General features: G+C 47.6%; 1 protein-coding gene across 2 annotated transcripts in view; it reads right to left on the minus strand.

The window, feature by feature from the left end:
* The window catches only part of ASRGL1 (asparaginase and isoaspartyl peptidase 1), a 25,085-nt gene extending 13,272 nt beyond the window's left edge, over positions 1–11,813 (minus strand). For both annotated transcript variants that reach the window (XM_005660800.4, XM_003122625.6), the window contains exons 1-4: positions 11,676–11,813; positions 10,893–11,096; positions 1,832–1,974; positions 1,094–1,251 (exon numbers count right to left, since the gene is read on the minus strand). In XM_005660800.4, the coding sequence (XP_005660857.1) occupies positions 1,094–1,251; positions 1,832–1,974; positions 10,893–11,085 (494 nt within the window). In that variant the 5' untranslated portion in view covers positions 11,086–11,096; positions 11,676–11,813. The remainder of the gene's footprint in view (positions 1–1,093; positions 1,252–1,831; positions 1,975–10,892; positions 11,097–11,675) is intronic.
* Positions 11,814–16,705: the final 4,892 nt, after the last annotated feature.

Raw genomic sequence — 16,705 nt, forward strand, 5'->3', positions numbered from 1 at the left:
TTCTTGTCAAACAGATTCCTAACCTGGGGACACATCAGAGTCACCTGGGAATTTTTTTTTTTTGAATAGACCTGCGTGGCCCCTCCATCTCAGCTCTGCTAAACTAGCTTCTTTAGGGCAGGGGCTCAGTCAGACATACATACTTTGAAAAAGCTGCCCAAGTGATATTAAAGTGTACCTCCGGTTAAACAGTACAAATCTAAAAGATACGTAGCATCACTAGATTATATTCCATTATCAACCTCCAGGCCACATTCAAATTTTGCTTTAAATAAGGGTGATTTTATTTGGATTGGATTTTCTTTTCCCACAGCATGTAGAAGTTCCCGGGCCAGGGATCAAGCTTGAGCCACAGCAGTGACAACGCTAGATCCTTAACCCACTGAGCCACCAAAGAACTCCAAGGGGGCTTTCATTTGGGATTTGGAAATCAGTAACACAGAACCATAATTCAGAACACATGATCAATTCACTTCGAAGAGCTGTACTGAGTTCTCTGCACTAACGAAAGGGTGCCTAATAAGTTCACAGGGAGTCTGGATCACAGAGAACCTCTGTAGTGTATGTAAGACAACAAATTAATCAAGAAGTATCCGGGTAATTAATACATTAACACACGGCATTCATCTATTTTTTTTTTTTCTTTATGGTTGCACCTGCAACATATGGAAATTCTCAGGCCAGGGATCAAATCCAAGCTGCAGCTGCAACCTACACCACAGCTGTGGCAATGCCGGATCCTTAACCAACTGCCCTGAGCCAGGGATCGTACCCACGCCTCTGCAGTGACCTGAGCTGTTGCAGTTGGATCCTTAACCCACCGCACCACAGCGGGAACTTCTATTTTCATCTACTAAATCATGTTGGAGAAGGAACTTTGTTAGCTGAATTTGGGCTACTATTCGTAGGAGTAATACTTGAGGTTAAATTTCAGACTCAAAAGAGCAGTCTTCCTATTATTTAGTGCAAACCGTTTTGTACAAAAACTGAAATGACCAAGTGATATTTATTTAAGAAATGTGGATAATCCGACATTTGTCAAACTTCCACATCTCTGTAATTCCCCCAGATGCAAGCCACAGATGACACTTACTTTTGAGGGTCCGATTTCTGAGCACACTTCTCATGCTTTTCTTTTTCTAGGCGTTTTTTGTTTCTTTCTGTTACCAGCTGCTCTCCAGGAATTGCTGGAATCCCATTGTCTGCTGCAAATTTTGCTGCACCTTGGTCGGTCAGAAAGCAATGATGTGTCTTGAGCCAGAAAGAAATGGGAAAATCACGTTTTGAAAATGTTAAAGATGTTTTAACAGTTCCAACTGTGTGGAAAGAATTATTCTCTCTGGGTACAAAAAGCCTCAAAAATGCAGATTCTACTGGCTTGCTTTTCTGAATGTTGAAAACATGCCTTGTCTCTGAGTTTTCGTATTTTCAAAAGCCCCCAATTGATGGAATATTACTAAAGAGTTGACTTAAATTTAGAGAACTGAATCCATTTTGATTTAATACATGCTACTGAAACAGCCTGTTCTGTTTGTATGTGCCATGTGAAATGTGTTGAGAGAAGAATGAAGAAAATTCGGGAAGATAACATGAAAATAAGGTAAATCGCTGGTCAGGTGATCATGAGTCTAATGACATCATCAACAGAGTCAGAATCTTGGTTTACGTGGTGTAATTTGGTTTACTGGAGAAACCTAACATTGTTTTTGTTCTTTGGTGCAATTTCAGGAGAGCAGAGATCTTAAGCATTTCCCTACAGTCAGCCCCCGTTTAGTCGCTGAAGCACAGCAGTGACAATTCCTTAGGGAAAGAGTGCTTTAGTCGCATGTACCTTTTCCATAACAAGCCTCGCAAGTTTAATGGGATTTGCGACACAGCGGACTGCAGACACTGCTCCCGCAGACAGGTCTTTCCCATTCATGATACTAGCATCCATTTCAACTTCACCATTTTCGTTCAAGACAGATCCATGACCTACAACCAAACGGAAGTTGAAAAGCAAGAATTAAGAATTTAGAAATGGACCTCAGAAAACTAAATATAGAACTACCATATGACCCAGCAACCCCACTCTTGGGCATATATTCAGACAAAACTTTCCGTAAAAAAGACACATGCACCTGCATGTTCACTGCAACACTACTCACAACAGCCAAGACATGGAAACAACCCAAGTGTCCATTGATGGATGAATGGATTAAGAAGACGTGGTATATAGGAGTTCCCGTCGTGGCGCAGTGGTTAACGAATCCGACTAGAAACCATGAGGTTGCGGGTTCGGTCCCTGCCCTTGCTCAGTGGGTTAACGATCCGGCGTTGCCGTGAGCTGTGGTGTAGGTTGCAGACGCGGCTCGGATCCCGCGTTGCTGTGGCTCTGGCGTAGGCCGGTGGCTACAGCTCCGATTCAACCCCTAGCCTGGGAACCTCCATATGCCGCGGGAGCGGCCCAAGAAATAGCAACAACAACAACAACAAAAGACAAAAAGGCAAAAAAAAAAAAAAAAAAAAAAAAAAAAAAGAAGATGTGGTATATATACACAACGGAGTACTACTCAGTCATAAAAAAGAATGACATAATGCCATTTGCAGCAACATGGATGGGACCAGAGACTCTCATACTAAGTGAAGTAAGTCAGAAAGAGAAAGACAAATACCATATGATATCACTTATATCTAGAATCTAATACATGGCACAAAGGAACCTTTCCACAGAAAAGAAACTCATGGACTTGGAGAACAGACTTGTGGTTGCCAAGGGGGAGGGGGAGGGGGAGGGAGTGGGATGGACCGGGAATGTGGGGTTAATAGATGCAAACTGTCGCCTTTGGAATGGATTAGCAATGAGATCCTGCTGTACAGCACTGAGAACTCTATCTAGTCACTTATGATGGAGCATGATGGAGGATAATGTGAGAAAAAGAATGTATATATATGTATGTGTGACTAGGTCACTTTGCAGTACAGTAGAAAATTGACAGAACACTGCAAACCAGCTTTAAAGGAAAAAATAAAAATCATTTAAAAACAAAACAAACAAACAAAAAAAAGAATTTAGAAATGGTAGTTCCCATTGTGGCTCAGCAAATTAAGAACCTGACTAGTATCCATGAAGATGCAAGTTTGATCCCTGGCCTTGCTAAAGGAGGTTAAGGATCCAGCATTGCCGTGAGCTGAGGTGTAGGTGGTAGATGTGGCTTGGATGGTAGATGTGGTGGTAGATGCGGCTGTGGTGCAGGCCAGCAGCTACAGCTCCAATTAGACCCTTAGCCTGGGAACTTCCACATGTCAAGGGTGCAGTCCTAAAAAGTGGGGAAAAAAAATGGATCATAGACCTAAATATAAAACATAGAACAATAAAAATTTCTAGAAGACAACATTAGAGAAAATGTGTGTGCCCCTGGGTTAGGCAAATATTTCTTTCTTTCTTTTTTTTTTTTTCTTTTTTTTCCTGTCTTTTCAGGGCTGCACCCACAGCATATGGAGGTTCCCAGGCTAGGGGTCGAATCGGAGCTGTAGCCACCGGCCTACGCCAGAGCCACAGCAACACAGGATCCGAGCCGCATCTACAACCTACACCACAGCTCATGACAACACCAGATCCTTAACCCGCTGAGCAAGGCCAGAGATCGAACCTGCGCCCTCACGGATACTAGTCGGGTTCCTTAACTGCTGAGCCACGAGGGGAACTCCTAGGCAAATATTTCTTTAAGATATAAGACAAAAAGCATGATCCATTAAAAAAAATTGAACTTCTACAGAATTAAGGACTTCTGTTCTTTGAAATACACTGTTAAGAAAAAGAAGAAAGACATGCCACAGAGGAGGGAGAAAGTACCTGAAAACGTCTGATAAAAGACCTATATCTAGAATATATAAAGAACTCTTAAAACCCAATATTAAGGGGGAAAAAAATCTCAATAAAGAAATTGACAAAAGGCTTGAAAAAAGGTTAAAGTAAAATTACTTGCCACTAGGGGAATGCAAATTAACACCAGAATTCCACCACACATCTATGAGGGTGCTGAAATAAAAACTGTGGACAATATCAAGGGCCAGAGAAGAGGCAGAGTAACTAGAACTTTCACACATTGCTGATGGAAATAAAAATGGGAGTCGCTTTAAAAGAGTTAAAAGAATAGTTTAGCCATTTCAAATAAAGTTAAATACACACTTGCCATATGACCAGTAGTCCCACACTTAAAGGAAATAAAAACTTACATTTACACAAAACCTGTATGTAAATTTTTGTTTGTTTGTTTTTTTTTAGGGCGACACATGCAGCATATAGAAGTTCCTGGGCTAGGGGTTGAATCGGAGCTACAGCTGCTGGCCTACACCACAGCCACAGCAACGTGGGATCCGAGCCATGTCTGCAACCTACACCAAAGCTCAGGGCAACGCCAGATCCCCGACCCACTGAGCGAGGCCAGGGATCAAACTCGCATCCTCATGGACATTAGTCAGATTCGTTTCCGCTGCGTCACAACAGGAACTCTGTGTACCTAAGTGTTTATAGTGATTTACAGTGGCCCCAAATCGAACACGTTCTTTAGTTGGTAAATGACAAAACCTGCAGTCTATCTGTACAATGCAAACTACCCAACAGCATAAAAGGCGCTCCTGTCAATACAAACGACCCTTCAATGCACTGTGTTAAATGCAGAATCCAGACTCAAATGGCCACACACAGTAGATTCCATTTACGACATCCTGGAAAAGGCAAAACCATGGGAACAGAAAACACATAAGCTGTTGCCAAGGGCTGGGGGTGAAAGGCGGTGTGGACTCAAGGGGTATGGGGGAAATTTTGAGTAATGAAACTCTTATTTTTTTATTTTTTGTCTTTTTAGGGCTGCACTCTCGGCACATGGAGGTTCCCTGGCTAGGGGTCGAATCAGAGCTGTAGCCACTGGCCTACACCACAGCCACGGCAACGCCAGATCCTTAACCCACTGATCGAGGCCAGGGATGGAACCCGCAACCTCATGGTTCCTAGTCGGATTCGTTTCCGCTGTGCCACCACGGGAACTCTGAGTACTGAAACTTTTATATTTTAACAGTGATGGCAGTTACATGCCTGTGTTTGTCACATTCCCGGAACTGTACACAAAAAAAGGGGAAATTTTCATGTATATAAAAATGACACTAAAAATAAACTTCTGAAATTATACAGTATTAGGCTAGTGGATTCCAAGTCTAGTGATTTAGAATCACTGGGTAAGCGTCAAAACAAATTAAAAACAATGCCTAGACCTCATCACAGAGTCTTCGCCTCATAGATACTACATCATAAGAGGTTCAGGAAGAGGGTGGATAAATAAAAATCCTGTTATCTCAGACTCTTTGACAGCTTATAAAACTGAACTGTAGGGGAAATAAATTAACTACTTAAGAGTTCTGTGTAATTACTGCTCAACTTCAATGAAAGCAAAAAGCAAAGGGTTATTATTTGGTTGCCAATCTAAGCCTGCTTTTTTTTTTTTTTTTTTTTTTTGGCTGTGCCTACAGCATATTGAAATTTCCATGCAGGGATCGAACCTGCGCCACAGCAGCGACCTGAGCCCCAGCAGTGACAATGCCAGATCCTCAACCCACTTTGCCACAAGGGAACTCTGCCAATTGAAGTCTAGCTATTTCCAGCATACAAATCTAAAAGTTCATTTTTTTAAGGTGAATATTGAAGCTAGTTTCTAATACACTATTAGGAAACAAGTTTTAAACATAAAATTCACACTGCAATGCGAATACGATGTAAACAAAGCTGTTAGAAACATTCACGTCAGCTGCATCATGAATGCCAATAATTGCCACCTAACTCAGGACTTGCAGGGGGCTCAGCTTTTTGAATGAATTTCCCCAACAGTAATTCTAGACGATTATAGCAGAGGCTGCTGGAAAGACTGTTTGCTTGTGGTGACCTCAGCTGGGAAAGGCAAATGCAAAACAGAGCTCAAGGTGGGAGAGCATGCTGTTCAAAGTACCCCCGTTCCCCCCCGCCACACCCCCTGCCCCGATGGGCTCTCTGACTTCCATCTTTCAGCCCTGCTCCCATCTCCCTCCATGTGCTGAATAGCAGATACCTGCAACATGAGAAGGGAGCCACTCAGAAGGCAGGTTCTGGATTCAGAGCACGGACATGAGAACTAGCTGCTCCAGTCCCCCGGAGGCGCATACTTCCCCATTGCATTCTGGTTTCGAGAGGGCAGGAAACCAGAAGGACCTGCTCCAAGCAAAGGTCCCCGTGAACTGAGTGGGGGCTGTGAGCCCACTGGGTCCTGACTACTAACCGGCACAGAGCTTAACAAGCCCCCCGTTGAAACAGCAGGCTGCTGCCACCAAGGGGGAGCGTGTAGCACATTCCAGCTCAACAAACAGCCATAGAGATGCAGTCATGCTTCCTCCTAGCGCGAGGATGGGTCAAGTGCTCAAGAGTGCAGAGCAGAGGCAAGGGGACCAGAACAGTTACGAAATATCTAATGACTAATTGGTTACCATTTCCTGAAATTCTTTTTCCTGACAAATGCTGGGTGGGTGGTACAATTCCAGGAAGTATTTTAATTCCCAGGTGTTAGGTTTTCTATTTCAAAACAGACAGGAGATGAGTGTCTTTCAGCAAGTTACGTAACCTTTCGGTGCCTTCCTCTTCTTATCTGAAAAATGAGCGTAATAATTACACCTACCTCTTAGGGCTGGCATGTAGATTAAATGAGTTAATTGTGCAAGCTTCTTAGACCTCTGCCTGGTACAGAGTATAGACAATCAGAGTAGCCATGATGATTTTTACTCTAAAAAAGGATCTGTTTGAAGACAAGCACAAAAGAACACATGCCGGGAGTTCTCGTTGTGGCTCAGTGGTTAACGAATCTGACTAGGAACCATGAGGTTGCAGGTTCGATCCCTGGTCTTGCTCAGTGGGTTAGGGATCCAGCGTTGCTGTGAGCTGTGGTGTAGGTCGCAGACGTGGCTTGGATCCCATGATGCTGTGGCTCTGGCGTAGGCCAGTGGCTACAGCTCTGATTAGACCCCCTAGCCTGGGAATCTCCATATGCCCTGGGAGCGGCCCTAGAAAAAAGGCAAAAAGACCAAAAAAAAAAAAAAGAACATACTTTGTGTGACTGCATTTATATGAAATTTTAGAGAATGCAAACTTTTGACAAAAGCAGATCAACGGATACCTGGTGCTGTGGAGACGAGAGGGGGGATTAACTGCAAAGTGGCATGAAGGAAATTTGGGGGACGATGGACATTTTAAAATATTGGTTGTAAGGTGAGTACACAGGTGTATACATTTTTCAAAACTTAAAAGTGGTAATAGCTTATGGGATGCAGCAAAGAAAGGGCACGTGGGATCACAGCCTCTGAAGAGGCAGAAATACTAGCGAGGCAGATTAAAGCTCTGGGCGACTCCCCAGCAGAGCTACAGAGTGCGATGTGGCTGTGGCTCCAGGTGTGGGTCAAGCAGTGTGGCAAGGAAAATGGAAGGGGACAGCATCCGCTGGATTTTGGTCCCAGCTCTGGAAGGGGACAGAAACACCACGTACCCCCCAACCCCTCCCAGAGCCACGGTTCCTAGCCGTGTGCACAGAGCTCCTCCAGGCGGAGTCTCAGGAGGGAATGAACTGCAGCGGCCTGGGCCAATCACTTGCGCCGACCGCTGGGCTGTTCTCTGATTAACCCCATGGCTTGGACAACGGGAAGCCCCTGTGGGGTCAGGATGTGTGGAGGGACATCTGGTTTTCCTGCAAGAGCCGGAGGCAGTCCTCACTGTCGTCTGTGTCCCTGCTCCCGAGGTGCTGACACCCTGTGGCTGTCAGGAAGCAGATGCCCTAGCTCCACACGATCCCTGGCAACTGACCCTTCAGGAGATCCTGAGATTAGATGATAAGAGTGTCCAGTGCAGCACTCAGGTGGGAAGGCCATTGCCAAGGGTGCTGGATTGCCCTTGAAATACAGTGACTTGGTTAATGCAGTAACAGCACATCCCGCGTGTTCTTAACGATGCCCATGGCAGGTGCCAAGGGAGTCTGAAGCCACTCACCAGAGTTCCCAACTGGAGAGGGACTGGCAAACGGATTATCTTAGCCTCCTCCCTCTGAGGGAGGGTTCTGAGCTTCCCTGGATTGTGTGGACTCTGCGTCTGACTTTAGCCAAGCTTTTCCCTGTGGCCGTGCAAACCAGGCAGCCAGTGTTGGGAGATGAGCGAAGCTGAGGCCCACAGGGGAACACCTTTGTCAAATCGGTAGTGGTCAGGGTCACATCTCAAAGGTTGGGGGAGTTCCCGTTGTGGCTCAGCAGAAGCAAACCCAACTAGTATCCATGAGGATGCGGGTTCGATCCCTGGCCCCCCTCCGTGGGTTTTAAGGATCTGGCATTGCCATGAGCTGTGGTGTAGGTCACAGACACGGCTCAAATCCTGTGTTGCTGTGGCTGTGGCGTAGGCCGGCAGCTGAAGCTCCGATTCGACCCCTAACCTGGGAACCTCCATGTGCCACGGGTGCCGCCCTTAAAAGAAAAAAAAAAAAAGGTTATGCTATGCAAGACTGGGCACAAGAACATGATATGACTTTGAATGGAGGTTCTCCCTCCCCTATAACCCACCAGCAGCAGGGCTGATAAAGGCGGACAATGGAATATTAAAGCAGTATGTTAAATGACTAACAGATCAAACCACCTTGGCCAGGTGGACTAAAGCACTAAGGCTTTCACACACTGCAGTGATCAAGCAGGTGGGCCCCTGCCCCTGTGCAGACTGGGGACCCTCTGAAACACCCGATACCGAGAAGCTGTGTCAGGAAACAGCCACTGTCCCGACTCTCACTGTGGATCAAGCCCCACACACCTGGGAAAGGAGTTATCTGCTAGAATCTGCAGTGGAACGTCCCATGGGGATGGATGAGGGGGCTTGACTCCATCTCCACTGGGATTCTGACGTCAGCCTCTAGCTGGACCCGAGGAAATGCATCACACCCAGAATGGACCGCGTGCCACTGAGAAAAGGAGGAGGCAGGGGTTCTGGTCTGGCGTCCCTGCCTCCACTCCAGCTCCTCAGCCTGACATGTATGGTTCGCAAAACCAGGTCAAGTTCCTGGGGTTGCCAGCTGCTCTCTCCTCAAGGCCAGGTGGGCATGTTCTGGTTCCCACTGGAATGATCGTTTGGCTGCTGGCTTTGTCCCCTCCACTGGCCTGGAGGACGTGACACCACACACAGAGGTCCCTACTAAAGTCACTCACCGAGCTGTGAAGGATAGCCAACAAGGCCTGTCTTTTTTTTAGGGCCACACTGGCGGCATATGGAAGTTTCCAGGCTAGGGGTTGAATTGGAACGGCAGCTGCCCGCCTACACCACAGTCACAGCCACATGGGTTCTGAGCCGAGACTGTGGCCTACATCACAGCTCAAGGCAACACTGGATCCTTAACCCACTGAGCAGGGCCAGGGATCGAACCTGCATCCTCATAGCTACTAGTTGGGTTCGTAACCAGAGCCATGATGGGAATTCTAACAAGGCCTGTCTCTACTGCACGCAGAAATGTCTCTCATAAGAACCCTCCTCCAAAATAGGATGGCCTTGGATGGCATTACTGCTTCGCAAGGAGGCACCTGTAACACCATCCAGACAGAATGCTGTGTGCGCACAGCCGAGGAGTCTGTTAAGGTGCTGTCTTCGTTAAATCACAGGAGAGCACAAGTGAACGCCCTCGGTGACCCGGCCCCTGCCTAGGGGACTTAGTAACAATGGTTTGAACCATGAAGCTCTCGGTGGAAAAAGGTATCACTGATTTGGGGAATTATTGCCTTAACTCGTATCTTTTTTGCATGTGCCTGTATCACTGCTGTGGCATCAGCTCCAACGAAGCCAGAGACCTGCCAACTGAGCCCCCAACAAGGGGTCAACTTTGTTGACCACTCAGGGCACAATGCGGAAGAGGGGGTGTGTGCGATGGCAAAGGCCGGTGATGAGGGATGGAGTGTTGGGAGGAATCACTGAGGACGACTGCCAGTCACCTGCAAGCGGGCCCCAAGGCGGTCAGTGGCCCTTCTGCCCCTCCCCTGTCCTTAGAATGTGCCCTCCACTTGCTAGTCCTGAGCTAGAAGCTGCCCAAGGACGCAGCTGTAAGAGAAAAATGTGTTGAGATCATCGGGGTGGTTTATGTGACTGGACCCAGATAAGAGCTCCATGCGGCTTAAAAAAATAAATAAATAAAATAAGGAGTTCCCATCGTGGCTCAGCAGTTAACAAATCTGACTAGCATCCATGAGGACGCATGTTTGATCCCTGGCCCTGCTCAGTGGGTTAAGGATTCCGCGTTGCTGTGAGCTGTGGTGTAGGCCGGCAGCTCCAATTTGACCCCTAGCCTGGGAATCTCCATATGCCATGGGTGCAGCCCTAAAAAGAAAAAAAAAAGGAAAAAAAAAAAAAAAAAAAGACCACATGGCTTTTAAGATTCTGGCTGGTTCAGAAAGAGGTCTATTTATCTTGCAAGACAAGCCTCTTCTGTATGTTCCATGCTTATTAAACCTGCCACCTACCAACCTGGAGTGGTCTGCCTTTTTCTTCAGTTCCTCCCTGTTAGATTACACCTGGCAGCTTCTGAGATTACCACCCAACAGGAGCCAACCCCTGCCCCCTAAAAAGATGGAATAAAAAAGGCCCTTGGTATGTGAATTCTAAGAAGCCGGGTAAAGAAAATGGGGTGCAGAACGAATTTTACGGTTCTTTAAAGCAACTTGGTCAACAGGTAAGGAGAGAAAAATGGAATCTCTTCAGCATATTAGATTTTTACCATAAAGCAGAAGAGCTCCACTGAGAAAGGTCCTATTTATTTGGGGGTGGGGGTGGGGACAAGCTTACTCCGGTCTGGCAGCAGTTGCTGGCTGCAGGGCAAACCTACCTGCGTTGAACTCGGCATCGTCTTCCAGGACAACGACGGCTCCTTCCACAGCGTCAACGGCGCTCCCTCCTTCTTTGAGGATGTTGTAACCCACGGTGGCGGCTTTGACGATGCCCTGGCGGACCCGCTCTTTCCGGTCCTTGGAGATGCAGCTGGCTCCGCCGCCGTGGACCACGATGACGGCGGAATTCATGGCGACGGATCCTAGGGGTCAGGAAGATGAAAGTCGTTTCAAGCGGGCCCCAAACCGCACGGAGCTAACGTCTCCTGCTGGGGACAAGGTTCGGTTTCTACTGGGCAGGGGTGGGGTGGGATGCAAGGTTTACAGCCGCAGGCAAATTCCTGAGATCCAGGGAGTACGAAGGGCAGAGGCAGCGAGGCCTGAACTTTGCACGAAAAGCGCAGATCGCCCGGCCCCGGCCGGAGGCACCTGCCGGACTCGCGGTGGTGGGGCGATGCTCCCCTCCCCGGAGCCCGCACCCCCTCCTCGCCGCCTCCTCCGGGCTCAGAGTCCCCGGGAAACCCCGGCTCCCGTCCCAGGCTGGGTCCTCGGCCCGGGAGGGGCGGGGAAGGCGCCCGGAACCTCCGCTCCAGGCTTCCTCCCGGGTCCCACATCGGGCCTCGGTTTCCTGGGGAGACCCGTTCCCCGCTCCCACCCCCGCCGCGGAGTCAGGGGCGCCTGAGGTCGCGATCTCGCCGGCGCCCTCCCGCCTCCAGCGCCCGGCACCGCGACGGGTGCTTCCCCGGGTCTCTGGCGAGGCTCCCGCAGGGCCGTCCACCTACCAAGGACGGTGAAGGAGGCGGACGCCGGGGCTTCAGGCCGGGCGGAGTTGCCCGCCGGCCTCGGAACCTGCACAGCCCAGTCCCTCCCAGCGGAGCCACTCGGGAAACCGCTCTGCTCGCAACCACTGGACCCGCAACGGCTGCGCGCCTGCGCGCGAAGGCCGGGCCCCGCCCCGCGAATTACCGTAAAGCCTCTACTGGCGGCCGCAGCACAAGCTCTTCTGTCCGCGTCGCCACTGAGGGCTGGACTCCGGCTGTCCGGCTCCTAGGACAGGGGTTATGCTGGCTCTTCACGTATGCGAGCTACCCAGTGGGATGCAGGGCACTCCTCCTGCTTATGAAACTGGGATGGTGTGGTGGCGTTGGCGAGATGGGTGAAGTGATGCCTCGCTGCACACACTAAAATCCTTCTTCGGCCAGAAGTGTTTCCTAGCCTTGCTAGTTATTCTTTTAAACGCAATCTCTTCCTTTCAATGTTCTCTCCGCTTAACATTTGATAAAGAACAGAAAGATAAACTCTGTAATTGTTCTGGATCTGTGCCTGGGGTGCACTGAAGGGTCTGAAACCCCTCCTCTGAACCTCAGGATCCCAGCTGTAAATTCCTTCAACTACAAGTGCCCTGATTTTTTGTGGACACTTTTCCTCCTCCTTGTCCCAGAGCGTTCCTTTAAGGCTCTGACCCCCTAGATGATTGAACCAATCACCCGTATTCACCCCCCCCCCACCAAATTGCCCTAGATTACTGTTACCATGGCGACCTAAAAATAGAAGTTTACTTTTCTATCCCCTAAGGCAACTGTGAGATGCTAGATTAACGGCATGAACTTATGGATACATTATTCTATTATGTAAAATAGCCCACAAAAGCTCACGGGGCCTGAAGCTTTGACCTGGGAGACATAAGCAGCAGACACTACATGCAGAGAGCACAAAGTCCTTTTCTAAGTCCTTTTGTCAGAGTCCACAGCGATCTGGATGAGAAGCCATAAGCAACCCAAAGTATCTCATTGACTTTCTGACTGCTCTGGCTAACACAGCTCTGCATTTGGCAATTGTTGCTTATGAAATTTCCCCTAGACAGCCAGGAAGCTATGAAAGTGCTCTCAACACTGGACTGTTTCTCGCAAAAGGCACTCTAGAAACTTCTTTTTTTAAATTTTTTTTATTTTTTATTTTCCCACTGTATAGCAAGGGGGTCAGGTTATCCTTACATGTATACATTACAATTACATTTTTTCCCCCACCCTTTGTTCTGTTGCAACATGAGTATCTAGACAAAGTTCTCAATGCTATTCAGCAGGATCTCCTTGTAAATCTATTCTAAGTTGTGTCTGATAAGCCCAAGCTCCTGATCCCTCCCACTCCCTCCCCCTCCCATCAGGCAGCCACAAGTCTCTTCTCCAAGTCCATGATTTTCTTTTCTGAGGAGATGTTCATTTGTGCTGGATATTAGATTCCAGTTATAAGTGATATCATATGGTATTCGTCTTTGTCTTTCTGGTTCATTTCACTCAGGATGAGATTCTCTAGTTCCATCCATGTTGCTGCAAATGGCATTATGTCATTCTTTTTTATGGCTGAGTAGTATTCCATTGTGTATATATACCACATCTTCCGAATCCAATCATCTGTCGATGGACATTTGGGTTGTTTCCATGTCCTGGCTCTTGTGAATAGTGCTGCAATGAACATGCGGGTGCACGTGTCTCTTTTAAGTTTTTTTTGTTTTTTTTTGTTTTTTTTTTTACTCTAGAAACTTCTTTCTCTTTCTTCTCTGGGTAGTTGCATCTGTGTGTCATAATCAAGTTGTGGCTGATCTGCAGCTACTTGGAAGACCAGCCTTCATCCCTCTGTCCCTGGGGTACCTCTTAGGGACCCAGTTTGACAGCACAAGCCAGGGGATGAAGATAAACTCAACATCTGTCTAAAGTCAAGGCCCTGGAAAGGAGGCCTGCCTCAGCCCAAAATGTGCCATACTGTAACCTTGACCAGGAAACCCGCAGTTCCTCCTGCTACGATTGCAACTTGACTGGATTTGCTTTTTGAGAAAAGACGTTAAGGTTTCAGTCTGCTGGACAACTCCTAACTCTGTCGCTGCTTTTTCTTAACTCTTCAAATAGTACATTTTGGTTCAAAATGCGGCATGAACCAAAGCGTAACTTTATATGGGGTCAGCAAGACCCAAATTTGTTAAACTGGCTTCCCCAAGAAGATAAGCTGGCTGTGTCGGTAACAGTCTCAAGAGGTCTTAGAAGGAAATGAGACCCTGAGTGATATGGGTCCCCTTCTCTTCTGTTGTTACAGCCTTGAAAGAGAGGGACAGATAAGCAGCCGCTTCTGTGCTGATAGATAAGGTGGGGGAATTTCACCAAGGATGTGGGCACCGGTCATGTCCTGGGGCTGCACAGTCAACATTAGGATCCACCTGGGGGACGGTGCCCCCAGTCCTGAACCCTGACCCCTGTGATGGGAAGGGTGAGAACCATGTAACCCAGCCATAGTCTCAGACTTTATCCAGTGTCAGAATCACTGTGGTTGCCAAGAGGGAGAGGGTTGAGAGATGGTTGGAGTGGGAGAGGGGGAGGCTGAGGTTAGCAGATGTGAGCTATTATATAGAGAATGGATAGACAACTGTATAGCACAGGGAACTATATGCAATATCTTTTTAATTGTTTTTTAGGGCCACACCCGAGGCATATGGAGGTTCCCAGGCTAGGGGTCAAATTGGAGCTGTAGCCACAGCCCTACACCACAGCTACAGCAACACTGGATCCAAGCCACATCTTTGATCACACCACAGCTCACCGCAATGCCAGATCCTTAACCCACTGAGCGAGGCCAGGAATCAAACCTGTGACCTCATGGATGCTAGTCAGATATGTTCCCTCTGAGACTCAACGGGAACTGCCTCAATATCCTATGAGAAGCCATAATGGAAAAGAATATTTTAAAAAAGAATACAGGAGTTCCTAATGTGTTGCAGTGGATTAAGAATCTGATGGCAGCAGCCTAGGTCCCTGTGGAGGGGCAGGTTTGGTCTGGCTGGCAGTTGGTTAAAGGATCTCCTGTTGCCACAGCTGCGGCTGGGATTTACTCTCTGGCCTGGGAACTTCCATATGCCATGGGTGCAGCCATCAAAAAAAAAAAAAAAAAAAAAATTGAGAGTTCCCGACGTGGCTTAGTGGTTAACAAATCCGATTAGGAACCATGAGGTTGTGGGTTCGATCCCTGGCTTTGCTCAATAGGTTAAGGGTCTGGTGTTGCCATAAGCTGTGGTGTAGGTTGCAGACGCAGCTCGGATCCTGGGTTACTGTGGATCTGGTGTATGCCGTCCTGGGTTACTGTGGATCTGGTGTATGCCGGTGGCTACAGCTCTGATTTGACCCCTAGCCTGGGAACCTCCATAGGCTGCAGGTGCGTCCCTAGAAAAGGACGGAAAAAAAAAAAAAAAAAAGAAAAAGAAAAAGAAGAAAAAAGAAAGAAAGAAAAGAAAAGAAATAAAAAAACGGGAGGTCCCATTGTGGCACATCGGAAACTAATCTGACTAGGAACCATGAGGTTGTGGGTTCAATCCCTGGCCTCGATCAGTGGGTTAAGGATTCGGTGTTGCCGTGAGCTGTGGTGTAGGTCACAGACGCAGCTTGGCTCTGTCATTGCTGTGGCTTTGGTGTAGGCCAGTGGCTGCAGCTCCAATTCAACCCCTAGCCTGGGAACCTCCATTTGCCAAGGGTGTGGCCCTAGAAAGACCGAAACAAGAAACAAAACAAAAACAAAAACCAGAAAGAAAAAAAAAAATGAATGTATATCTATGTGTAACTAAATCACTTTGCCGAACAGCAGAAATTAACACAACATTGTAAATCAATTATACTTCAATAATAATAATTCATTGGCGGTGACATACAGACTACTGCGGCCTACTCCAGCATTTCAGATACAGTAGGTCTGGAGTTGGACCCAAGAATTTGCATTTCCTAGGAGATACTGCTAATGAGCTCTTAGGCGATGCTGCTGTTGCCACTGTGGCAGTTCTCAGGAGCATCCTTTGAGGACCATTGGTCTAAAAGGAACCATTGAGATCTTGTCCCTTGTAAACTTATCCAGCCTGAGGCTGGTGACAGTATTCTTCATGGGATCCAGAGTAGGAGGTTGGGAAATCTGTGCCATTTTCGGCTTTCCTTTTTTTTTTTTTTTTTTATTCCAATGTTCTATGAATAACGAATGAGCTTTTGTTTTTGAAGTGCCCAGCGCAGTCTATCTGGGGAGAGAATGGAAATAGGCTGGAAGTGATTAAAATCAGACCCCCAAGGAAGTTGCCGTGTGGCGCAGGGTTAAGGATCCGGTGTTGCCACGGCCATGGTGCAGGTTGCAACTGAGGTGGGGGTTCGATCCCTGGCTTGGGAACTTCCACATGCCATGAGCTCAGCCAAAAAAAAAAAGATAAAATAAAATAAAATTAGCCTCCCCCCAATAAATTCGCAGCATGGATAGCGGTTCTCAATGAAGAGCCTCCTGCCATAGCGCCTCCCAGAGCGCCATGCACATCTTTTCCATAGAAACTTCCAGAGCCGATCATGGTCTTTGGGTGGGTTTTTCTGTCCACAGACTAAGCGAAGAGCATCTTACGGGCAGGAACCTTGACAGTTTTCACTTTGCAACACGAGGCCAGAACCATGCCTGGCTCTCTGGAGGTTTTCATAAATGTTGGATAAAGAACAAATGGCTCAGGGAGTTCCCGTTGCGGTGCAGCGGAAATGAACCTGACTAGTGGCCATGAAGATGTGGGTTCGATCCCTGGCCTCCCTCAGTGGGTTAGGGATCCAGTGTTGCCGTGGGCTGTGGTGTAGGTCTCAGACACATCTCAGATCCTGCGTTGCCATGGCTGCAGTGTAGGCCTATAACTGTAGCTCGGATATGACCCCTAGCCTGGAAACTGCCATATTCTGTGGGTGCAGCCCTAAAAAGCAAAAACAAAAAACAAAAAACAAGTGATTCAGAGACTCAGAAAAAAAAACAAATTCTCGGCAGT

The sequence above is a fragment of the Sus scrofa genome, chromosome 2 (assembly GCF_054392235.1).
Source record: "Sus scrofa isolate SSC_HxYL_T2T_F1_AM1 chromosome 2, Sscrofa_HxYL_maternal_Yorkshire_Landrace_v2.0, whole genome shotgun sequence".
Taxonomy (NCBI): Eukaryota; Metazoa; Chordata; class Mammalia; order Artiodactyla; family Suidae; genus Sus; species Sus scrofa.